Source organism: Plecotus auritus (genome assembly GCF_963455305.1).
Source record: "Plecotus auritus genome assembly, chromosome: 6".
In the NCBI taxonomy this organism is placed as follows: Eukaryota; Metazoa; Chordata; class Mammalia; order Chiroptera; family Vespertilionidae; genus Plecotus; species Plecotus auritus.
This window is the reverse complement of record NC_137773.1, coordinates 35,048,209-35,074,579: the sequence shown is the minus strand read 5'-3', so window position 1 is coordinate 35,074,579 and position 26,371 is coordinate 35,048,209. Positions and strand designations below refer to the sequence as shown.

The 26,371-nt window shown below is 40.6% G+C and overlaps 1 protein-coding gene across 1 annotated transcript in view; it reads left to right on the top strand.

The window, feature by feature from the left end:
* PCBD2 (pterin-4 alpha-carbinolamine dehydratase 2) overlaps window positions 1–26,371 on the top strand; it is a 73,763-nt gene that overhangs the window by 45,637 nt on the left and 1,755 nt on the right. Inside the window, exon 3 of the mRNA XM_080672760.1 lies at window positions 25,202–25,282. Within this exon, the coding sequence (XP_080528886.1) occupies window positions 25,202–25,282 (81 nt within the window). The remainder of the gene's footprint in view (window positions 1–25,201; window positions 25,283–26,371) is intronic.

The following is a 26,371-nucleotide window of genomic DNA, read 5'->3' as shown; positions in this document are numbered from 1 at the left end:
TTAGCTAATATTGTCTTTTCTTGAACGTTACTGTGTATGTGAGGGCACTGTGCTGTGCGATTGCTACGCATCATCTCCTTGTACCTGATGGGAATCTCAGCTGGGCCAAGTCATGTAACTTGCTGAAGGTCTAGGTATAGACCGTGGATTCCTAACTAAATAGTCTTTCCATCTCATTGCACTGCTTCTGGTACAGGAGGTGTGTTTTTAAAATGTTCTAATCCTCTGCAAATCAAGTAAAAATTTAAATGTTAACCACAGTTTAGCCATTGCCCTGTTGATGGACATTTCGATTCTTTAAGATGGTCATTATTATATCAGTTCTATAACAAGCATCATTGAGTCTCCTTGAGTACAGGTGTGAGAGTTTCCTTAAGGTATAGATCCAAAAATGGGATTGTGGGATAACCCTCTGGTATACAGATTAATAAAAAATGAAGGTTCAGGATTATGAGAAGGTCAGAGATTCAGGACAGTCACATTGCAACTCAGTGATGACAAGGCTCATTGTCATCAGAGAATCCTTACCCATGCATGAGGCCAGTGTAACTCAAGGTGACCTAAGGCCTTGTGAATTCAGAGCAACATGAGTTGATTTTGAAGTGGTTCTAGAAATCTGGAAAGATACATATAAAGTACAAAGATCATGGAAACAGTAGGGCCTCAGTCCAGATTGTAGGTGCTTTAGGGCAAAAAAGACCCTTTTATACACTTTTTACCAAAATTCACTGTTTTAAAAAAATACATATTTAATTGATTTCAGAGAGGAAGGGGGAGGGAGAGAAAGATAGAAACATCAATGATGAGAATCATTGATTGGCTGCCTCCTGCACACCCCGTACTGGGGATCAAGCCCAAAACCCGGGCATGTGCCCTTGACCAGAATCGAACTCATGACTGGAATCAAACCGGGGACCCTTCAACCCTTCAGTCCTCAGGCCGACGCTTTAGCCACTGAGCCAAACCGGCTAGGGCCCAAAATTCACTGTTGATAGCACTAACTTGGAATGTCACCAGTAATACTGCAGATTTGTAATCTAGTACCTAAAATTTTTACAGTTGTGTGTAGTGTTATGTTAAAACCCAAGTTACTGAATGTCGGTTGTCTGAAAAAAATATTTCAAAATGGTATTTCCCCTTTAATTTTCCAAATGAAAAGGCTCCACATTGTGACAGAAATGTAATACTTGCTTTCTCCCTTCCTGAACTGATAGATACCTGTGAGACTGAAAATGGTGCTGGTCAAGTTGGCTTAGGTTCTGCACAGTCTGAGGCTAGTAACCTTGAATTAGGATGTTGCAGTGGGGACTTCAGTGGAGCTGGAGGTGGGATGCAAATACCTAGTCCCGTCTCTTTTCATTGTGTTTGAGTAATCTCATTGCTTTCAGTGGAGGAATCCTGTTTCACACTGGTCTTTATGGGCAAAGATAATTACATATATTTGTCTGGGTAAGCAAATCGATAAACTTGTAATAAAGTGTATCAGACCATTTCTTTGGCAGGACTGACCAGAAGAACTTGGTGAAGCAGAGCGGTTTCCAATGGAGCATGAAGAGCTTTGAAAATTCTCTGTAATAGCAGAAACAGTATTTGAAACCACCTTTAAACAATTGTTTGTTTTCCTCTTGCCCAACCAAGTTTATAGAAATTTGGTCAGACAGGCATTTTGTTGTGATTTAGAATATTTTCAGTGAATTGTTATCTGCTGAATGCACATGTGTTTCTGCACTTTTTTTTTTTTCCACAATTGAAACTTTAAACCCTTCCCTTAAGTCTCTCTAAAAACCTCCTTGGCCAGTAAGGTTTGCATATATGAGGAGGGAGAAGGGATTTGGACCCTGGAGAAACTTCACAGTTTGAAATGTGCCTTTGCAGTTGTGTCCCAGAAATGGCCATGGTTAGTGCCGCATGGACTCTTTGTCTTTCTCTTCTACCAGAATTCCTTTCCTCCAAAGACGTTGGTTAATTTGGGCATTTCAGCTTGGTTAATCAGATCATGAGTGCCTGTGACCACGGCAAGAGGCATGATTGAAGCATTTATAAAAATTTGGCTCATAGTAAGCCCCATAATTTGTTTTAAAGAATTACCATTTCAGTGACATTTTAAAATATCTCCAAAAGATTGTGGTTTATAACACCACACCTGGTCCAGATTGTACTGGATGAATCCATATTTGCTTCATTGTAAATGATTTTGAGGGTGGAATTCTTGGATTGTTTTCTGTTTTGTAAGCCCTTGACATTGTACTGGTACCTGTGTGCACACAAACCTCCTGACATGGGAAAGGCCAGCTCAGCCTCCCACTGAAATGCAGGTTGGCTGCATTTATCCTGCATGTTCCTAGAATGAGGAAATGATATGACAATAAACAGAAATGCCCTTGCTGAAGAGAGAAGGGAAGCTGGTGTTTATCTGGTCAGGTGGTTTAGATTAGCCGTGATGCGGCTCTGTATTATGTTACTTTAAATCATTGTGTCCCAACAGGACATAAATTACGAAGATTGTTACAGTATGTTTCATCCTATGTAAGATCAACAAATTGGAATAATTTTTTATAGGAAAATCACAGTGCTTTTGGCAAGGCTATTGAAGCCTTTAATTTGACTTGAGTATTTCTCAAATATTATTGCCTAATAGATAAAGTATGATTTGCATAAGGTATGAAATAATAAACTTTTAAAAACAAAGGGAAAGACTTTCTCTTTAGTAACTGCATCAAATGGCCTCGCACTCCCACTCCATCAATACCTATGTTCTTTCTTTGTCCCAGTGTTTTAGAGCCAGTTGTGTGTGTTCTTCTCTGATGGGATCATGAATGAGCTGTGCAGGTTGTGGTGTGGAGATGGAGCTTTGCTGTGTGCTGCCTGCCCGTCAGCCCTCACCTGCACAGAGAAGGTGACTGCTCTGGGGGGGGAACTGAATGGGAGCCTTCTCTAAGGAGAAGAAAAACAAATGATCCCATTTATAGCCATTCAGGAAAACCATTTGTTTTTCTTTCAGGATTTTGTAAATTATTAAAAAAAAAACAAAAAACCCACCCAAACCCCCAATACCCTACCTGATCAACAGCTCAAGATAATGTAATTTATATTGGACTATTGCAAAAAGAATTGACTTAAGTAAGCTTTTATTCTTTTAAATGTTTCCTCTATTCATTATGATTTTCTGAGTTACTGGCCTTATTTGTGAATTTTTAACACAGAGACTTACTCATTTGTATTCAGGATGCAACTAAGTTTATTTTGCCACACAGAGTAAAATTTCTAGATTAAAACAATGGCATAAAATTACTTTGTGTGAGATTCAGGCAAATTGAAACCCCGAGTATTCCACAGTAGCACGTTTTCTGTACAGAGCACTCTGCATGTTTTTATGAGACCTTCTCATACAATGAAGTTAAGAGCCTCCAATTTCCAGAGACTAGGAGTGATGAGAGAGGTTTAGGATTTGCTCAAGGCCATAGAATGAGACAGAGATGGGAGTAGAACTTTTCTGGTGGGTGATGATACCACCCACTAGACTTTGTGAGTCTTTTGATACCAAACAGGGTAAGTGCGAAGCTTATTTTATTCTAAAAGCCTCCAGCCCTGAGTTTTCTTTTTTCGTTAGTAATAATGTTTAAAACACAAAAACAAAAAAGTACCTTGTTTCAGTCTATAAGGGTGGTAATAGATCTTTCCTTAAGCCTCATCATAGCAGGTTGGGGACAAATTCTGAATATATTGTGGTTTGCTTCAGCTCAGTGTCTGAAGACTGACAGGTTCAGGGGCCTTTCCAAGTTCACAACCTGGATATGCACTTTGAAACAAATAAATACAGATGCCTATGAGATGGTCTCTCTCCTCACCAGGCTTCTTCTGAATTGGCACCGTTTTCTGAGAAGTGGGTCTGGCAGGCTGTTTTCTCCTAGAGATGCATTGCAGCTATCACTGGAGGTCCTCTGTGAAAACACCAGGATGTCTGATCGGGCTCGAATATTTGAGTGATGTATTTTCTTACAGGAAATATCAGCAGTGTTGCCAAAACTGTACTTAAAAACTCTTAAAAGTAGAATTGATTCCATTTTAAAAATAAGTAAAAGAAAGGATAAGTATGAATTTGTTGATGTTGTGCAGACCTTTTTATACCATCATATATTTTGTGCAGAAGGATGAGACTGTTTTAAAAAATGTATACTGCTTGTAGAAGGTGTATTTACTCTACCATCGAGCCAAATTAGGTATTGGCTGTTTCTTTAAAATATTTTTGAGTGCCCCCCAGTTCCCCTGAGTCCTTGTTCCTGCCCCAAGCCTTCATTCTCTTCCTCTACCCTTTTGGTTATTGTTTCTGGGGTTTGACTTTCAGTTTAATTTAATGTGTCCCAATTTGAATAGAAGCCTTTTTGCCTTTTTTTTTTCTTTCTCTTTTTAAAATTAGGTACATATAGATATTTTTATTACGATAATAAGGCAAGACAGTTCCATATCAGATATAAACTGGAATTATATAGTGTAAGTAGTAGTTGCATATCTTAAAAGGAGCCAGTTGATTATAAAGAAGAAAAGGTAAGGAGTAGATTGCCATTTTGCATATCAATTTTTAAAAATGTATTTGTCCATATACTCCATATATCTTAATGGCTTGGATACATGAAGTTGAAACCTAAAGATATTTTTTTCTACCAGTATATAAGTTGAAATTTTATAATGATAAAACCAAGCAGTGTAAATTCTAATTCATAAAAGGTTGCTAAAACAAAACAAAGAACTTTGCAATGTCTCTCACCTCATCAGACTCTCAGAAGGCAACAAATATGGATTATCCATTGATCGGGAATGAAAACCTTCAGCGGGACTTTTCTGAAGAAACTGATTGGCACGAATGAAGAGCCCTAATGAACAGCAAGGCCTAGGGAGTTATTTAGATGTTAGGGAACTCTGGGTAAATGGTTTCTCTTGACGTGATTTTGAAACTAGTGTTTTAGTCTGCTTTAGGGAAAAGGATGGATAGAAAACTGGGAAATGTGCTGATCAAGAGAGCAAAACTGGATTGTGAGAAATTCTAGAAGGAGCTAATCAGACTGAGCTGTTGGTCCGCTCATAGTAGCTGATAATATGGGGAACTGTAATTTAAACTTATGGGCAGAGGAATTTGGAAATGAGTAATATCTTTTCAGGGAAAAGATATTCTCATCTTGTGACCATCTTGGCCAGAATGCCTTTTTTTGGCAGGCATCAGCTGTGTGAAATCTATCTCGAGAACTTTCACTGAAATGGAACAGAAACCAAGGGCTCTTAGGTAAAGTTGTGTGTAGAGGTGTTTATGTTCGTTAAACTGCTGCCTGGAGAAGAGTAGACCTCTCTCAAAGGGTAGTCTTCCCAGCCTAGGAATTCAGGAGGAATTTACTAATGTAATTAGAAATCCTAATTCTGCAAAGGAAAACTGTTTTGCACCTTGCCTTTTCACTTAACAGCATATCTTGAAGGTGCTCCATGTAATTAGCTAAAAGAGCTGCCTTATTTTCCATAATGGCTTTTTAGGGTAATTTCCAGAAATGTTGACTTAAGAACTTTTGAAAAAAGGCTCTAAAGTGTTACAAGTCTCTGAGTATAGCTTTTGAAGGTAGTATTTAGAGGTGAGTGTGCTCTCTCATAGGTGGTGTACTTAGCAATAGCTGAAGGGGCACTAATTCAGCTGAGGGCACAGTAGAGCAGGCTGCTCTCTCAGGAGCTTGTGGACATTGTCTCAAGTGCCTGGGGAAGCCAGTTTCAATTCAGAGTTGGGTATTCTTGGCCTGAGTTATTGGAAATGTTGAATTCTGTAGTGGATTAAATAGAAGGCAGGTAGACTAGTGGCTCAGGGTCAGTGGGGTTGTGTCTGCCCTGCACATACAGGACTTCCTAAGTAAAGGTCATCAAGTGAGGCCTTTAGTCTGGCTTCTCAGGGAGACATGTCACCTGCTTGGCTAAGATGCCAAGTTCCACTGACAGATTGCCAGTTCCACCAGAAATCTTCCTATGTGGACACCCACTTAGAGAAATAGTTTTCAATATGTTTCTGGGTGTCTCAGACCTGCAAAGGTGAATTTTTTTGGCCTTTCAGTTGTTCTTGTACTAGGTTTGCAAAGGAATTCTTCATCTCCAGGTCATAGACACTGTGTGTGTGTGTGTGTGTGTGTGTGTGTGTGTGTGTGTGTGTGTGTGTGTGTGTGTATAAAATGTTAAAGTGTTAGTGATGATAATAAATAACTAGCATTAACTGAGTGCCTACTAGAATGACTGGCATACTGTAAAATATGTTACATGAATTAGCCCCCTTTTACATCTGAGGAAACTGAGGCTCATTTAAAAGGTTAAGAATTCCTCTGAGGTCACATAGCTAGTGAATAGCAGAGGTAGGATTTGAGCCTACATCTTTGACTCTGAAGTCTTTGAAATTGACTGTGGTGTTCAAAATAAGGGTAACAGTTTGGAGGAAAAAAGCATGGATCAAATGCATCTTTGGTTGGGCCTGTTCCTCACAATTCTCATGTTGCTAGTCGAGAATATTCTGTTGCCCACAAATTAAGATCTGATGTTCTATTTGCAGTGGCTGGAACAGTTAATAATGTTTTCCATGAAAAAGTCATGTTGAGACACATAATCATATTCTGGGGCAAAGAAGGCCTTTCCTTGGTGGACCAAGCACTGTTTATGTGATTGATCCGTCACCAACACCCAGGGAAGGTCCTGTCCTATGACATGTGCGTGCTTGGCAATGATCTTGCCATGCATTTTGCTTAATAATTTTCATTATTTTTAATTAAAGTTGAAGAAGTGCAGACTCTAGCTGAAATTAAGGTAGGTTGTGTTGCCGGAATCTGGTAATTACTTTAATTGATCACAAGATAGTTTCCTTGATCACCAATTAGACTAAATTGCCGATCATGTTTCAAGACGTGAAGAAATGCCCAAACTGATTTATGTAATAGTGTTTTCATTTCTAATCAGACATAAATATCATTTCCTTCCATGGCAATTGTGTTTTATAAAAGAAGGGTTATGGGCCTACAAACATAAAGGTGATTCGTAAACAATAGAGTTCTAATTCATTGAATTAGTAAAGGAAGTATTTAGAAGCTTAATGGAGATTGTACTGTGGAAATTACTTTGGAGTCGCTGGTGCTCATTTTCTTAGTGGGAGATATGTTCTTTTTTAGTGCATAATTAAAATAGTCTACAATCAAAATATAAAAGGCAGCTGATTTAAAGAACATTTCAAAGAGAACTGCTCTGAGTAATGAAAGATTTGTATTGTAAATATGTGCTAGAAGTTAAGTCTTAGAACTTTAATAAATTATACATGTTATTTGGCTGAAGCTGCGTTTTAAATTCAGGGTGCTGTTAAACATTTCACAGATTGATACAGGATTTTTATTTTGGTTTTGTGCATCTGATAGTCTTTCATATTTTCATGGAATAAAATGAAACAAAAGGAACTTTTAAGAAAAATTAAAAAGTTCCCAAAGAATACTTGATTTGGGGTTCATGGAAAAATCTTTTAATTGCTGATGGTTTGGAGATTTCCAAATGACAAACTTCATTGGCTCAATTTACTGTGATTGTAATGCTTACATTCCTTAAAATGGCAGAGTGACTTAAAAAGTCATACTTCATCATGCATTCATTGACTTGTTCATAAAATGTTTGTAATTTGCAATAGAGGAAAGACTGAAACTATTATCAGCCATTATATGTTATTTGTTGGCCATATGTTTGTTTGAAATGGCCGTGGCTCAACAGAACATGGCTCATAGACAAACTATGCTGTAAATTGGCACTAAAAACCCACCTAAACAGGTAGGCATATGTTAAGAAGTTAACATGAGCCAAAATATTTTAATATGAACCAGGTTACATACAGGATCTCAGCTGCCTTTACAGTGAGATCTTCATTTGCATGGCTTCTTCATTTTCCCCCCAAACTAGTTTTTAAACATAGATCATGTATATATGTGGTACAAAATTTAAAAGGTACCAAAGAGTATAGAAGCCTCTTCCTGCTCCTGATTCTCAATCACTCGGTTCCCTCCTCCATGCCCCCATCATTCACATTATAACTAGCTCCAGAGATATTAATCCATATATTTTATTCTTTTTTATATAATTCGTAAACTATTTTTACACGTTCTTTTTCATTTAGTAATATATCTAGGAAGTATTTCGATGCTAGAGGATAAATAGTTTCCTCATTCTTCTTAATGGCTGCGTAGTATTCCAGTGTATAAATGTACCGTAATATTTTTAATCAGGTCCCTATTAATGGACATTTGGCTCTCTCAAGTCCATGGCTGTAACTAGCTGTGCTGCAGTGACCATTCTTGTAATTTATGTTTTCGTATGTTTGCAGATAAATCCCTAGAAGTGGAATTGTTTGGTCGAAAGGCATGGACAGTTTTTTTCCTAAGGGCATGGGCATTTACAATTTTGATAGATATTGTCATATTCTCTTCTATAGTGATTATTATCAATTTATATTCATCAGTTTATAGTGTCTCTTCTCTATCTTCACCAACCGAATATTATCGAAATCTTTGGTCTTTACCAAACAGGTTTGACTTAGTTCCCCCCTCAGCTTTATTGAGATACTAGAGGCCCAGTGCACGAAATACGTGCGTGGGGGTGTGTGTGTCCCTCAGCCTAGCCTGCACCCTCTCCAATCTGGAACCTCTCGTGGGATGTCCGACTGCCCAGGATTGGGCCTAAACAGGCAGTCGGACATCCCTCTCACAATCCAGGACTACTGGCTCCCAACTGCTCACCTGCCTGCCTGCCTGCCTGATTGTCCCTAACCGCTTCTGCCTGCCAGCCTAATCACCCCCTAACCACTTCCCAGCCAGCCTGATCAACACCTAACTGCTCTCTTGCCAGCTCGGTAACCCCTAACTGCCCTCCCTTGCTGCCTTGGTCGCCCCCAAATGCCCTCCCCTGTAGGCCTGGTCACCCCTAACTGCCCTCCCCTGTAGGCCTGGTCCCCCTAAATTCCCTCCCCTGTTGGCCTGGTTGCCCCTAACTGCTCTCCCCTGCTGGCCTGGTTCCCCCTCAACTGCCCTCCCCTGCAGGCCTGGTTGCCCCTAACTGCCCTCCCCTGCAGGCCTGGTTGCCCCTAACTGCCCTCCCCTGCAGGCCTGGTCCCCCCCAACTGCCCTCCCCTGCAGGCCTGGTCCCCCCCAACTGCCCTCCCCTGCAGGCCTGGCCCCCCCAACTGCCCTCCCCTACAGGCCTGGGTGCCCCCCAACTGCCCTCCCCTGCAGGCCTGATCGCCCCCAACTGCCCTCCCCTGCAGGGTTGATTCCTCCCAATTGCCCTCTGCTGCTGGCCTAATGGCCCACAACTTCCCTCCCCTGCCAGCCATCTTGTGGCGGCCATCTGATGTTCACATGGGGGTGGCCATCTTTGACCACATGGGGGCAGCCATGTTGTGTGTTGAGTGACGGTCAATTTGCATATTACTCTTTTATTAGATAGGATAATGGACATAAAGCGTAGTTTAAATTTATGCTTCCTTTATCATGTATGAAGTTGAGCAGTTTTTATGTTTAAGAACAATTCTTTTCTGTTATGTCTATTATGTCCTTTGTCCATTTAAAAAAGTCAAGTGGTTGATCTTTTTCTTATTAATTTGTAGGCATGCTTTATATGTTAAGGAAATAAGTACTGCAGATACAATTTGTTGTGTGTCTTTTAATTTGTTTGTTGTTTGGTTTTTATTCCCATACAGGGGAAAAATTTTAATGTAAGATTTGTCTATGTTTTAGTATTGGTTTAAAGTTTTCTGCATATGGAATTTATACATTTCTTATTAAGTTTACTCCTAGATAAATTTTGGTTCTATTGTAGATGGGATGTTTTCTTCCAATTTTTTTTCTAATTAGTTAATTATATAAAACTGCTGTTGACTTATTTTGACTTCTTTGTTTTATTCTTGACTTTAATGGGAATTCTTCTAGTGTTTTCTTATTAAGAATGATATTAAGAATACTAGAGGCCCGGTGCATGAAATTCATGCACGGGGGAGGGGGTGTCCCCTCAGCCCAGCCTGCACCCTCTCCAATCTAGGACCCCTCGGGGGATGTCTGACTGCCGGTTTAGGCCTGATCCTGGGGATCGGGTGTAAACCGGCAGTCGGACATCCCTCTCACAGTCCTGGACCGCTGGCTCCTAACCACTCACCTGCCTGCCTGCCTGATTGCCACTAACGGCCTCTGCCTGTCGGTCTGATCACCCCTAACCGCCTCTGCCTGCCGGCCTGATTGCCCGTAACTGCCCCCCCTGTCGGTCTGGTCACCTATAACTGCCCCCCCTGCCGGTCTGGTCACCCCTAACTGCCCCCCTGCCAGCCTTGTAGCCCCTCACTCCCCCCCTGCTGGCCTGATCGCCCCTCAACTGTCCCCCACTGCTGGCCTGGTCACCCCTAACTGCCCCCCGCCACCAGCCTGGTTGCCCCTCACTGTCCCCCCTGCCAGCCTGGTTGCCCCACACAGCCTGCTGTTTGGTTGTTTGGTTGCCCCTCACTGCCCGCCCCCTGCTGGCCTGGTTGCCCCACGCAGCCTGGCGTTTGGTCATTGTGTGAGAGCGTCCCAACCAATTTGCATATTACCCTTTTATTAGTATAGATATTCTAATAATTTAAAGAGTGGTTCATATATTCTTATTTCATTAATAATTTTAATATAGGCCCTGGCTGGGTTGGTTAGAGTGTTGTCCTGATACACCAAGGTTGTGGGTTCAATCTCTGGTCAGGGCACATACAAGAAGCAACCAATGATGCATAAATAACTGAAACAACAAATTGATATTTCTCTCTCCCTCCACCCCGCTTCTCTCTCAAACAAAAAAATTTTTAAAGAATTTTTAATATATAATAAATATTGACTTTATTATCTTCAGAAGTCATTATATGAATTTTTTATTAATATGATAAATTATGTCAATATATTACCTAATATTGAACCATCCTTGCATTTCAGAATCCTATTTGTACATGGTGTTTTGTTCTTTCAGTGTTTTTTTTAATTTTTTTAAATAAATCTTTATTGTTCAGATTATTACAGGTGTTCCTCTTTTTTTTCCCCCATAGCTCCCCTCCACCTGATTCCCCACCCCATCCCACCCCATGCCCTTACCCCCTGCAACTGTCTTCATCCATAGGTGTAAGATTTTTGTCTAATCTCTTCCTGCACCCCTCACACCCCCATCCCCCTGAGAATTGTCAGTCCACTCCCTTTCTATGCCCCTGATCCTATTATATTCACCAGTTTATTCTGTTCATCAGACTTTTTATTCACTTGATTTTTAGATTCACTTGTTGGTAGGTATGTATTTGATGTCATTTTGTTGTTCATAATTTTTATCTTTACCTTTTTCTTCTTCTTCCTCTTCTTAAAGAATACCCTTCAGCATTTCATGTAATCCTGGTTTGGTGGTGATGAACTCCTTTAGCTTTTTCTTGTCTGTCTGTGAAGCTCTTTATCTGACCTTCAACTCTGAATGATAGCTTTGCTGGGTAGAGTAATCTTGGTTGTAGGTTCTTGCTGTTCATCACTTTGAATATTTCTTGCCACTCCCTTCTGGCCTGCATAGTTTCGGCCGAGAAATCAGCTGACAATCGTATGGGTACTCCCTTGTAGGTAACTAACCGTTTTTCTCTTGCTGCTTTCAAGATTCTCTCTTTGTCTTTTGCCCTTGGCATTTTAATTATGATGTGTCTTGGTGTGGTCCTCTTTGGATTCCTCTTGTATGGGGTTCTGTGCACTTCCTGGACTTGTAAGTCTATTTCTTTCACCAGGTAGGGAAAGTTTTCTGTCATTATTTCTTCTAATAGGTTTTCAATATTTTGTTCTCTCTCTTCTTCTGGCACCACAAAAATTTGGATGTTGGTACGCTTAAAGTTGTCCCAGAGGCTCCTTACACTATCTTCATATTTTTGGATTCTTTTTTCTTTTTGTTTTTCTGGTTGGGTGTTTTTTGTTTCCTCATATTTCAGATCTTTGGTTTGATTCTTGGGGTCCTTTGATCTACAGTTGAATTTCTGTATATTCTTTATTTCAGACAGTGTATGCTTAATTTCTGACTGGTCCTTTTCCATTTTTTTTGCATTCTCATTAAGGTCCTTGAAGGTCTCACTAAGCTCCTTGGAGGTCTCATCAAGTTTCTCGGCGGTTTTTAGAAGATTCTTGAGTAACCTTATAAATGTGGTTCTGAACTCTATGTCATCCAGTAGTTTGCTTTCCTCCATCTCTTTCATTTGTGACATGTTTCTTTGTCTCTGCTTCCCTGTGTTGATGGAGTGGCTTTGTGTGGTAGGTGACCTATAGGGGCCAGTAGCTCAGCCTCCCCAATAACCTGAGTTGGACGCTCTTGGTGCACCCCTTTGTGGGCTGAGTGCAAAGTCTTGGTGTAGTTAAGCCTTGATTGCTGTTGGTACACTGGGAGGAATTGATCTCCAGGCCAATTGGCTGTGAGGACCCGCTGTGTCTATAATGGAAGAACTGCTGCGCTGGAGACATGCTTATGGTGCAGGACTTGTTTCAGTGGGGCTTTGGTGCTCACTGAGTCTGCCTCTTGAGTGTGTCGGTTATGGATGTGAGGAGTTGAAATCTGGTGTCATCTCACACTGACCACTAGGTACACTGGCTTCTGGATCTCCAATGGGGTGCAGGTCAGCTACTGTCTGAGGCCACCCAGCAGGCGCTACAGCAAGAACTACAGTTTTCTCCTCTTTGCTTGGGGTTTGGAGGTTTTGCAGCTGTCTGACCCGGGCTGCAAGTTTGCTATGTTAAGCTGTGATAGGGCAGGCCATTCATATGCTAAAGCCGCTGCTTGGAGCTTGGGTGGGTTTGTAGGTTGTGCGGGGCGGGGCCTCAGGGCATCACTAGGCTAGGGCGTGGCAAACAGCGATGGCTGCCAGAAAGCCGTCTCTGCGTCTCCGACCCTGTCCTAGCGCAGTAAACAATTATTCCTGCGCTCAGCCCTGCAAGCAAGCCACCCTCACTTTCCGATGGCAGACAGTCCAGCTTTTCCCTGTAGGAGTTTGGGTCCCCCGCATCTCCCCAGAAACTGGAGTTCGGAGTAATCGGGAGCTTGTCTCCCTTCGGGTTGAAAAAAGCAGCGCTCCCAGTCGCCCGCTGCCAGCCCCATACGCGCAACTCCGTACCTCAGCTTTTCAGCGCTTGTGCACGTCTCACTGCTCCTTTCTCTTTCCTTCTAGTTGTAGAACTTCCACTCAACCAGCTTTCCCGTGGTTCTGGGTGATAAACGTTTTGTCTTTTAGTTGTAGTTTTGAAATTGTTGTGCGAGGCAGCAGTTTAGGTGTTTACCTACGCCGCCATCTTGGATCCTCCTCTCTTTCAGTGTTTTGTTAGGTTTTGTTTATTAAGATTTTAATAAATATGAGACCAATCTACATTTTCATTATTATATGCTATCTCTGTGGGACTTTGGAGACAATGTTATAATAGTTTATAAAAATAACTTGGAAATGTTCTTTTTCTATGCTCTGGAACAGTTTAGTATTAGAGTTAACTTGATTTAAGGTTTTAAAGAATTCCTCTGTGAAATGATTGGGAACTGTAACTTTTTGGGGTTACTCTTAGACACATTTCTCTTTTATAGTTGTTTAATTGTTTAGATATATTTCTCTTCTGGGGTCAGTTTTGATAATTTTATTTCTCAGAGAACTATTTTACCTATGTTATAAAATTTGAGTTAACTTTGTATTTGCCTAAAAACTTTTGGTATATTTTAAAATTTATTTTATCTATAGTTACTTCCCTGTTGTCATTTCCTCTTTTGTTTACCTGTGCTTTCTCTCATTGTCTTTGTTTTGTTTTAGATGAAGTAACCTATTTTCTATTGTATAATTTTTTCAGATACAACATTTTGATTTATTAGTTTTACTAGTTTTCTCTTTTCTAATTTATTTATATTTGCTTTTCTTTTTGTTTATATCCTTTCCTATTCTCCTTAAGTTTATTTTGTTGTTATTTTCTTACATTCTTGATTGGGTGCTTAATATATTTATTTATATATTTTAAAAAATATGTTTTTATTAATTTTAGAGAAGAAGGGAGAGGGAGAGAGAAATAGAAACATCAATGATGAGTGAGAATCATCAATCGGCCACCTCTTGCCCACCCCCCACTGGGGACTGAGCCCAAGCTGGAAACCCGGGCATGTGCTCTGACTGGGAATTGAACCAATGACCTCCTGATTCATGGGTCGACATTCATCCACTGAGTCATACTGGTGGGGCAGTATATTTATTTTTATTCTATTGTGTTCATTAAGGTATTTAAGTATTTAAAATATTTACTCTGATTATTGCTTTAGATGTATCCTATATGTAGTACTTATAACATTAATTTTTATTTTAGTTTTAATGTCTTCTTTGACTTAAGATTTTTGTTTTTTTATTTTTTGACTCAAGATTTTTAAAAGAAGGATTTTAAAAAATTTCCATGTAGTACTTTTTGTAACTTTTGGGTTGTAGTTTGTTTGTTCATCCTCACCTGAGGATATATTTTTCATTAATTTTAGAGAGAGAGGAAGAGAGGGAGAGAAATGGAGGGGTGGGGGTGGGAAAGAGAGAGAGAGAGAGAAAGAAAGGAAACATTGATCAGTTGCCTCCTGTACATGCCCCGACTGGGGATTAAACCTGCAACCTGGGTATGTGTCCTGACCATGAATTAAACCTATGACCTTTTAGTGCAGGGCATGATGCTCTAACCAACTGAGCAACACTGGCCAGGGCTGTTTCAAATTTTATTAGAGAATGTTATCAGTACTATTTCTACTTTGCGGAATTTATTAAGATTTTTTTTTGTGGGCTAATATATGTTCACTTTCTGTAAATGGATATTACTCATCATATGGATATTTTAAAAGCTATATTCTTTTTTTCTGTCACGTGGGGATACAACAAGAAGTTGGCTGTATGCAATCTGGAATAGGGTTCTCACCAGCACCTACCCATGCTCATACCCTGTTCTTAGACTTTCAGTTTTCAGTACTCTGAATCCTTCAAGGAATTTGCTGAATTACTCAATGAAGTTGAAAATGAAAGGATGATAATGATGCATGATGCTAGTGACTTGCTGATCAAACCCCTGGAAAATTTTTGGAAGGAGCAATTAGGCTTCACCAAGCTAGGTATAGGCCTGTTTTGTGAGCTCCAATAAATAGGTACCATGTAACCAAGATAATCTACCAGAACTAAATGTAGTAACTTGACCAAACATCTAACCCTTTTAGGACCAAGAACACACCATTCAGTGGTTATTTTATCTGGAATGTCATAACGAAGAGTTTGAATCCAGTATATGAAAGTAGCAAGTTATGAGAAGAAGGAGCAGACTAGTAGAAGTGCTCCCACTGTCTGGTATCATCAGTCAAGTTGACATGGGCATTTTTTGAGTGATTGGAATTCAAACAAAGTCAGTTCTCTGGCTGGTCCAGCAATTCTGGATTCCATTTTGTTCATCTGGAGTCTCATTAACAAAAATACTTAATTGGAAAAGTATATAGCCCTGGCTGGTTGGGTCAGTTGGTTGGAGGATCGTCCTGTACTCTGAAAGGTTGTGGGTTTGATACCCGGTTGGGGCACATGCTGGAGGCAACCGATCAATGTTTGTCTCTCACATTGATGTTTCTCTCCCGCTTCCTCTCTTTCTAAAATCAATAAGCATGTTCTCAGGTAAGGATTAAAAATAAGAGCGAGAGAGAGAGAGAGAGAGAGTATATAATAGAAGGAGAGAAGAGTCTTTAAAATCAGTATGAAAATAATTACTTGTTAAGTAACATGACAATTGTTACATAATCCTATATAATGAAAGGGTAATAGGCAAATTGACCCTAATGACAGAACGACCAGGAAAGACTGGTCGCTATGATGCGCACTGACCACCAGGGGGCAGACGCTCAATGCAGGAGCTGCCCCCGGTGGTCAGTGCCCTAACACGGGGGAGCTTTGCTCAGCCACAAGCCAGGCTGATGGCTATGAGTGCAGCGGCGGTGGCGGGAGCCTCTCCTGCCTCCTCAGCAGCGCTAAGGATGTCCAACTGCGGTTTAGGACTGCTCCCCGGGGAGCAGGCCTACGCTGGCAGGTGGACATCCCCCGAGGGCTCCCAGGCTGCCAGAGGGATGTCTTATTGCCAGCTTAGGCCTGATCCCCTGGGGAGCGGGCCTAAGCTGGCAGGTGGACATCCCCCCAAGGGCTCCCAGGCTGCCAGAGGGATGTCTGTGCCAGCTGAGGCCCGATCCTTTGGGGAGCAGGCCTAAGCTGGTAGGTGGACATCTCCCGAGGGGTCCCGGGCTGCGAGAGGGCGCAGACCGGATTGAGGGACCCCCCCCCAAGTGCACAAATTTTTGTGCACTGGGCCTCTAGTCCTGTATAATAAAAGGCTAATATGCAAATCGACCAAACGGCATAATGACTGGTCACTATGATGCGCACTGACCACCAGGGGGCAGATGCTCAACACAGGAGCTGCCCCCTGCTGGTCAGTACACTCCTACAGGGGGAACGCCGCTGAGCCAGAAGCCAGGCTCACGGCAGGTGAGTGCAGCAGCAGTTGTGGGAGCCTCTCCTGCCTCTGCAGCAGTGCTAAGGATGTCTGACTGACAGCTTAGGTGTGGAGCGGGCCTAAGCCATCAGTTGGACATCCCCTGAGGGCTTCCGGACTGTGAGAGGGTGCAGGCCGGGCTGAGGGACCCCCCAAGTGCATGAATTTTGTGCACTGCGCCTCTAGTACTGAATAAAGGATGAGGGACAGATGATGTAAAATAAATAAAAGCTATATTCTTAATTTTTAGAGTTTAAAATATATCAGTTAGTTCTACCATTTAAGCTATGTGTTTAAGTAGTCCATATCCTTACTTTTGTTGGCTTAATCTGCCATGGATTAAGAGATGTGAATTAAAGTATCTAACTACACATGTTTCTATTTGTCCTATATTTCCTGTCATTTCTGCCTCATTGATTTTTTAAAGAAAAAGAACTGCTGTACTTTATTTATTATTATTATTATTTTATTGATCTCAGAGAGAGGAAGGGAGGGAGAGAGAGAGAAGCATCTATCAGTTGCTTCTCGCACTTGCCTGAACCGAGGGTAGAACCTGTAACCTGGATATGTGCCCTGACCAGGAATTGAACCCTTCACCTTTTGGTGTACAGGAGATGCTCCAACCAACTGAACCATACCAACCAGGGCCTGCCTCATTGATTTTTGATGCTGTTTGTAGTATAGATATTCACAGTTATTCAGTTTTCATTTTGGATATACTTTATAATTGTAAATTACCCTTATGATTTCTTAAAAATTTTTTTCCACATTTGCCTGTGTCCTTTTATTTCCAGTGGTTGAGGTTTGCTTTGAGATGCATTGTAAAGTTTTCTTTTAATTGGTTGGATTTAGGTTCTTTAGTTTATTGATTGGAAAGATGTTTGGTCTTATAAAACATAACAGAACCAATATACTTTTTCCTCCTGTAATTTAAATCAGAATATGAATTGTGTTTTCTTTTACTTCATTTTAATTGTATTTTTCTTTACTTAATTGTGAATGTTTTTATTTTTGTTTTGGTTCTTCTTGGATACTATTATACCTATAATTTTACATAGCAAATTTAATCCTCTATTTCTTTTTTAAAAAAATGTATTTTATTGATTTTTTACAGAGAGGAAGGGAGAGGGATAGAGAATTAGAAACATCGATGAGACAGAAACATCGATCAGCTGCCTCCTGCACACCTCCTACTGGGGATGTGCCTGCAACCAAGGTACATGCCCTTGACCGGAATCGAACCTGGGACCCTTCAGTCCGCAGGCCGACACTCTATCCACTGATCCAAACCGGTTAGGGCTCCTCTATTTCTTTAGATGGTATTTAGATAGCATTTCTTTATATAGTGGTTTCCCACTAAGCAATATCAGAATTATACTTCTTGTTTCCCTTCACCAGACAATTTTAGTTCATATTATTTTTAGTACTTATATTTTATATCTTTAAATATACATACGTCTGTAACATTTGATCTCAGCTTTCAAGATTTTTTAAAACTTTCATCTACCTTCCCTATTTCTTCCCCTTTTTCCTTCAACACTTTTAGTAGTTTATAACACTTGCATTTGATTCTGTGACTATAACCCCCACAATTGTTTTAAATGTATTTCTAGAGCTGAGTGAATTTATTGCCCACTGCCAATACCTTTGGTATGGTTTCTCTATTCATCTCTTCGTTACTTATATTTCACCCTTTAAAAAAAAAAGTTTCCTCAAGAAAGATGAATGGGAATTATACCCTGAATTACTGTATGAAAAATTTTATGTCTCTTGCATTAATTTTGAACAACATTTCAATTTGGCTAGGTATAAATTTATTTTGCATTTTCATTTCCTAAAATCTTGATAAACATTGCTCATCTGACTTCTATTTTTTGAAGTTGCTGTGTGGAAGGTTGAAGTCAATCAGATTCTTTTTATCCTTAGAGGTTAATTGATCTTTTTTTTCTTCAAAGGATTTTTTTTCTTCTTTAATGGTTGTATATACATGGTTGAATTCTTACCATATAAAGATTTAAATCTTTTATTTCTGGAAAATTTTCTTGTCTTACATTTCTAATTTTTCTGGGAATTTTGGTTCTCTTATTGATAATAATTGTCTATATATTAAATCTACTTTGTTTTCTAGATTTTTGAATTCTTATAAACTGTTATTGATTTCTACTTTATTTTGCCCATTTTCTCAGTCCTGTTCTGTAAGTTCTTACTGGATAGTTAGTGATTTCTGTTCTGCCTTGGGCTGTTTCAGCTTCCTTTTTTAAAAATAATTTTTCATTTTTTGATTACAGTTGATATACAATATTATATTAGTTTCAGGTGTATAACATAGTGATTACAACTTTATGGAATGGTTTTAGAGAGCCTGTACTTTTAGCTAGTTCAGGGCCTTTAGATTCCAACTGCCATCCTGGTAATATTTAGCTAGGACTGTAAAAAATCTTAGAAAGAAGGGACAGATGCTGTTCACCATTTGCTAAGCTTGCTTTTGAGTCATATTCTTTCTTTATTATGTTTCAGATAATCAGAATTCCCCTTTGAGGTTTTGCTTTTCACCTCTCCTATCCACTCATTTTTTTACAGAAAGTCTTTTTTTTTTAATTTAATAAATCTTTATTGTTTAGATTATTACAATTGTTCCTCTTTTTTCCCCCATAGCTCCCCTCCACCCGGTTCCCACCCAACCCTCTGCCCTTACCCCCCCCACTGTCCTCATCTGTAGGTGTACGATTTTTGTCCAGTCTCTTCCCACACTCCCCACACCCCTTCCCCCCCGAGGATTGTCAGTCCACTCCCTTTCTATGCCCCTGATTCTATTATATTCACCAGTTTATTCTGTTCATCAGATTTTTTATTCACTTGATTCTTAGATTCACTTGTTGATAGATATGTATTTGTTGTTCATAATTTTTCTCTTTACCTTTTTCTTCTTCTTCCTCTTCTTAAAGAATACCTTTCAGCATTTCATATAATACTGGTTTGGTGGTGATGAACTCCTTTAGCTTTTTCTTATCTGTGAAGTTCTTTATCTGCCCTTCAATTCTGAATGATAGCTTTGCTGGGTAGAATAATCTTGGTTGTAGGTTCTTGCTATTCATCACTTTGAATATTTCTTGCCACTCCCTTCTGGCCTGCATAGTTTCTGTTGAGAAATCCGCTGACAATCGGATGGGTGCTCCCTTGTAGGTAACTAACTGTTTTTCACTTGCTGCTTTTAATATTCTCTCTTTGTCTTTTGCTCTTGGCATTTTAATTATGATGTGTCTTGGTGTGGTCCTCTTTGGATTCCTTTTGTTTTGGGTTCTGTGCGCTACCTGGACTTGTAAGTCTATTTCTTTCACCAGGTGGGGGAAGTTTTCAGTCATTATTTCTTCAAATAGGTTTTCAGTATCTTTTTTTTTTTTAAATATATTTTATTGATTTTTTATGGAGAGGAAGGGAGAGGGATAGAGAGTTAGAAACATTGATGAGAGAGAAACATCGATCAGCTGCCTCCTGCACACCCCCTACTGGGGATGTGCCTGCAACCAAGGTACATGCCCTTGACCGGAATCGAACCTGGGACCCTTGAGTCCTCAGGCTGACGCTCTATCCACTGAGCCAAACCGGTCAGGGCAGGTTTTCAGTATCTTGCTCTCTCTCTTCTTCTGGCACCCCCATAATTGTGATGTTGGTACGCTTGAAGTTGTCCCAGAGGCTCCTTACACTGTCTTCATATTTTTGGATTCTTTTTTCTTTTTGCTTTTCTGGTTGAGTGTTTTTTGCTTCTTTGTATTTCAAATCTTTGACTTGATTCTTGCGTTCCTCTAGTCTGCTGTTAGATCTCTGTATAATATTTTTTATTTCAGTCAGTGTATGCTTAATTTCTATTTGGTCCTTTTTCATATCCTCAAGGGCAGGGGTGGGCAAACTTTTTGACTCGAGGGCCACAATGGGTTCTTAAACTGGACCGGAGGGCCGGAACAAAAGCATGGATGGAGTGTTTGTGTGAACTAATATAAATTCAAAGTAAAGGAGCGGAGGGGAGAGCAAGAGAACCCTCCGCTCTTTTGGCTCCGTGGACCGGATAGAACAGCCGAACAGGCCGGATCCGGCCCGCGGGCCGTAGTTTGCCCACGGCTGCTCAAGGGTTTCGCTAAATTTATCGGCCTTTTCTAGAAAATTATTAAAAAACCTTATAACCATGGTTTTGAACTCTATATCCAGTCATTTGCTTTCCTCCATTTCTTTCATTTGTGATCTGTTTCTTTGTCTCCGCATTTTGGCTGCTTCCCTGCATTGATAGAGTGGCTTTGTGTGCTAGGTGTCCTATAGGGCCCAGTGGCTCAGCCTCCCCAGTTACCTGAGGTGGACACTCTTGGTGCACCCCTTTGTGGGCTGTGGGCACAGTCTTGTTTTAGTTAAGCCTTGATTGTTGTTGGAATCACTGGGAGGAATTGACCTCCAGGCCAGTTGGCTGTGAAGATCAGATGTGTCTATGCTGGGAGAACTTCTGTGCTGGAGACACCCTTATGAGACAAGCCTCTGTGCTCAGCTTGGTTGGGGTGGCGTCTCAGGGTGGAGCAGACAACATTGGTTTCCCGTCAGCCCTGCCCTAATAGGCCCCCGTGTCTCAGTGTGCCGTGGTAATCACTGCAAGCACCTCTGAGAGAAAGCCGCCCTCGAGTTCCGCCCGCTGCCAGACAGTCCAGTTTCTCCCCGAATGAGTCTGGGTCCCCAGAGTCTCGCCCAGAACGGGAGTTCAGTGCAGTCGGGAGCTTTTGTCACCCTTCTGCTTGAGAAAGCCAGCCACGTATTCAGTTGCCTGCCCTCTCCGCGCGCGTGCCTTGGTACCTCTGCCTTCCGCAGTTCCTCTGAGTTTCAGTGTGCTTTTCTCTTTCCTGACAGTCCAGTTCACCCTGTATGAGTCTGGGTCCCCAGAGTCTCGCCCAGAACTGGAGTTCAGCACAGTTGGGAGCTTTTGTCTCCCTCCCGCTTGAGAAAGCCAGCCGCGCACTCAGTTGCCCACCCTCTCCGCGCGTGCGCGCCTCAGTACCCTGCCTCCTGCAGCTCCTCTGAGTCTCGGTGTGCTTTTCTCTTTCCTTCTAGTTGTAGAATTTCCACTCAGCCAGCCTTCCTGTGGTTCTGGATGATGTCCATTTTGTCTTTTAGTTGTAGTTTTGAAATTGTTGTGTGAGGCAGCTGTTTAGGTGTTTACCTATGCCACCAATCTTGGTTTCTCCTCTACAGAAATTCTTTTACTTTAATTTGAATGTGCATTGTTCAGGATGTTTTTAATTTGTGGATTTAAAATAAATATTTTGGGGATTATTTGGTTTTGTTATATGGAAGAAGTGTTATGGAATAGCCTCCTTGTTCCAAGAGTAGTTTGTGTGTTCTTTCCCTAAGCAAGAATTAGGAGTAAATCTTGTGTAAATGGTTTTTTGATATTTTATTAAATGCAAATATTAGGTGATGGCTGAGGGAATTATATAAAGCTTAGGAAAATACAAAGTTAGAGGGTCTGTGGACGTGCCTCCCTTTTTACATTGTATATGGGTGTTCTGTTTTAAGTCATATCTGTGATTAAATAGATTTTGCTAGTATGCTTACTTGTAGTCCAAGATTTGAGGAGCACTTCTGACCATGTTAAAATCATCCATTTGATCCATTTGGCTCTTGGGAAATGGTAAGGGATTCTAAGTATCACTTTGGACCTTTTAGGATAACATGGTTCAAAGAAACGGTGGCTACAAAGGTTTAAGAAGTTGGGCAGTGACTGACTGCCCATCTCACTTATTGTCATTAAGCTGTTTTCCCCGGTAAATGTTCATCATAGTGTTACCCTACAGTATATTATCTATTGTCAGGTATATGTGTATCAATCTTTAGTCCTGGCACATGGAAAAGGGAAAGGGCTATTTTTCTGGGAGACAGCAACTGGAATCTTAGATTCTCAGGGTTTGGGAAGGCTTGTCATCCTTCATTACGTTTTGTCAAGTTCGGCCAGAGCAGCAGTGGTAGCAGTACATGCCATTATTGACCTTTTACTCTGTGCCTAGTGCATTGATATCCCCTATCTCATTTTTTATTAGAATGATTACATGAGCTTTTTATTATTATCCCCATTTTACTGATGAGAAAACGAAGGCTTGGAGTTAAATTGCATGGCAGTTAAGTAGTAGAGTTGGGATTTGAATCCAGAACTCACTAGCTCAAAAGCACATATCCTTAGCGACTATATTATTGTCTCTCAGAGGTGATTAATCTTGTAAGCTAAAGTTAAACAAGAATAAGGCATTATAGACAAACAGTAAAAATTCTCAAACATCATTTAATACAAGTTAACTCCGTGTTTGAATAATTAAAACTGACTTTCACATTTGACTTGTCCCTTCCCCTCACAGAGTCTAGAAAATCAGATTACAGTATTCTTCTTTATCTGTGGACAATACATTCCAGGACCCCCATGGATGCCTAAATCGGTAGATAGTACTGAACCCTATATATACTATGTTTTTCCTATACATACGCACCTCTGATAAAGTTTAATTTATAAATTAGGCACAGTAAGAGATTAACAACAACAATAATAATAAAATAGAACAGTTATAACAATCCTATATAATAAAAGCCTCATATGCAAATCTACTGAACGGCAGAATGACTGGCGGAACAATCAGTTGCTATGATGCACACTGACCACCAGGGGGTAGACGCTCAATGCAGGAGCTTTCCCCAGCCCACAGGCTCCAGACCAACCAAGGTGGGTGCCAGTGGGGGGCCCGATTGCCCTGCTGGTCGCCCCACAGATTGGCCCTGATTGCCGGCCAGGCCTAGGGACCCTACCCGGGCACGAATTTTGTGTACCAGGCCTCTAGTATATTATAATAGAAGTTATGTGACTGTGGTCTCTTTGTCTTTGATGACTGATCTGATAACTGAGACAGCTACTAAGTGACTAATGGGCGGGTAGTGTATACAGTGTGGATATTTTGGACAAAGGGATGATTCATGTCCTGGGCAGGATGAGGGGGACGGTGCAAGGTTTCATCACACTACTGAGAACAGTGCACAATTTAAAACTTATGAATTGTTTATTTCTGTAATTTTCCATTTAATATTTTCAGACCGTGGTTGACCGCTGTAATTGAAACCATGGAAAGCGAAACTGTGGATGGGGTGGGGAGAACTGTTGCAATGAGAAGGGGTAGAGAGTGAATAGTGCTTTCCCACTGATAATTCCATACTTGGTTAAATGGATTTTGCTTGAATTTCCTTCATTTAGACCTTAAATGTCAAAATGGAAATTTATCCTGAATAAAGTGACTTCTGAGATAGGAACTATTGTGAATGAAATTATTTCAAATGGCATCTTCCATATTTCTCACTTTTAACTTGGAAATGTGCTCTTTTGCCTTTTGGTGATCCAAAAACAGTGCAACTAACATCAGATTGGTTTTTCTGGATGGGGTAATGAAGTTAAATATTTGTTTCTGTGGCTGTAATGGGGACTGCTCTGTGAATTCCACTGTACCTTTGTGATGAATGTGACCTTATCTTAGAGTCTTTCCAAGTATTTCTGCCTTCTGGGCACAATAGGGACAGACTCCCCTATTGTTTGCAATTACCCTAATAAAAATTTGAAAGCAAGAAAAAAGTTTTTCCCCTCTCAGGACAAGTTTGCATTCTGCTTTTTAAAAAAATGTGTATTTTTTTAAAATTGATTTCAGAGAGGAGGAAGAGAGAAAGAGAGATAGAAACATCAATCATGAGAGAGAATTGTTGATCGGCTGCCTCTGCACACCCCACACTGGGGATCAAGTCCACAACCCAGGCATGTGCTCTGATTGGGAATTGAACCGTGACCTTCTGGTTCATAGGTTGATGCTCAACCACTGAGCCATGCTGGCCCGGGCTGCCTTCTGCTTTTTAAAATTAAGTTTGCACTTTCCCTGTGGTATGAAGACAGAGCCCTCCAGGTCTACACTTCCACCTGTGGCTGGGTCTGCAGCCCTCTGCCAAAAGGTGGGGCACTTTCTGCTTGAATTGCCAATGCTGGGCAGCGGCAAAAAGACCCCCAGCAGGCAAGCCAGACTTTTCTGTTTCATTCTGGATGTCAATAAAAAGTCTTTCATCCCCTCCTGACGTGCCTGAGAAACGGAATAGGGAAGTTGTTCATTTCTGTCAGTGCTTTGGTTTCAGACACACTCAAAAGACATTCTGCCATAGTCCTGTGGTTGATACCTTATTAGCAACCCAGTCACTAAAAACAAAAGAGCAGTGCTGCCAGAGTTGCTCCTAAGAGTTAGGGTTCAGGGCACTGGTTAAAGGGAAATTATTCCCCAGCTATTTTGGAGAGTCTAGTCCTGAGGACAATTAAACAGTCCAGACAGGTCAATGGGTGAGACCAATTTCCTGCTTTGTTTATTTGAGCCTGATTGTTTTCACCATCGAGCAGCAGGTCATGGTCCTGCTACACCGTTACCCAGCTCTGCGGAGAGCAGTTGCTTTCATATTTGGTTTCTCCAGGCTTCCCTAAGGACCCTAGCCGTGTCTTTATCTGGTTGGATTGCTCTGGGGTCTCTCTCAGGTCCAGGGCAGGGGGCAGTGCCAGTAATCACTTTCGACTTCATCTTACACAGGCCTTTGGCTTTATGTCCCGAGTTGCTCTACAAGCAGAGAAGATGAATCATCACCCGGAATGGTTCAATGCCTACAACAAGGTAATAAAATTGCCTTTTTTTGGGATCACCTTAATTTATGGAGTTTAGGAAACCTCTTTCTTCCTTATCATCCTGTACAACTAAGTGTCATTGTGTTTAGGAAAGTATTCTTCTTCTTCTTTTTTTTTTTTTTTCTCAGAACCCTTGTGTATTATTGCAATTTAGTAACAAATTTTCAGATCTGCTCAAGAGAACCGTGACCAAGCCCTTTATTTTCATGTTTGTCTTCTGTTGAAACTAATATGGAAGTTGGGCCATATTGGGCGCCTGAATTAAACTTGAATTTCATCAGTCATGCAGATAAAGTGTTAAACCCTCTTAAGGTAAATTATTGAAAAGATTGGAAGTAAATATCTCAAGGTGAATTTGCTCAAGAACTGTTCTTTAAATAATAACTATTAAATGCTGTTTCTGCAGTGGGAATTGACCTTAAGACAAACAGCAGACTGAAAAGATTTCATCAATTAATTTTAAAGGGGCATAGTGAGAAGAATACCCCTCAAAAAATGTCCTTGCCTATGGTCATACCATTTAGAATTTATCTAGTTTTCTCTGGGGTTCTTTTTTCTCTTTGAATAAAGAGAAAATTTCATATTTTTGTGATTTATTGTAATAATTCAGAGCATGCAGGAACCAGGATAAACTTTTCTTTCACAGTTGCCTCTCCTTGCCCATAACTTTGCTTTTGCCTTTTAATTGATTTGTAAAGAAGCAAGAGTCTATTCTTTCATCCCACCCCCACCTCACTTTCCTAATTTGGAAATGGGCTTTTTAATGTTGCAAAAATATTACCTTTGATAGCTTGGTTTTTCTCAATGTCCTGAAAATAGTGGGTATAATTAAAGTAATGGGAGTTCAAATGAAATCTAAGTCTCTCTCTCTCTCTCTCTTTTTTTTTTTTCAAGAGACAAAATTTGAGATTCTGGCAGCTGAATTGCCCTTCGTATGAGAGAACCTTTTCATCCTTGGGCAGCTGCTGGGGCCAGCCTGAAGCTGACTGTGCCCCTGGAGTTTACTGGGTTTTGGAAATCTCCTGTTTATTCATGTTTTCTAAATAATTTACTCTGACCAATTCTTAAATATGAACAT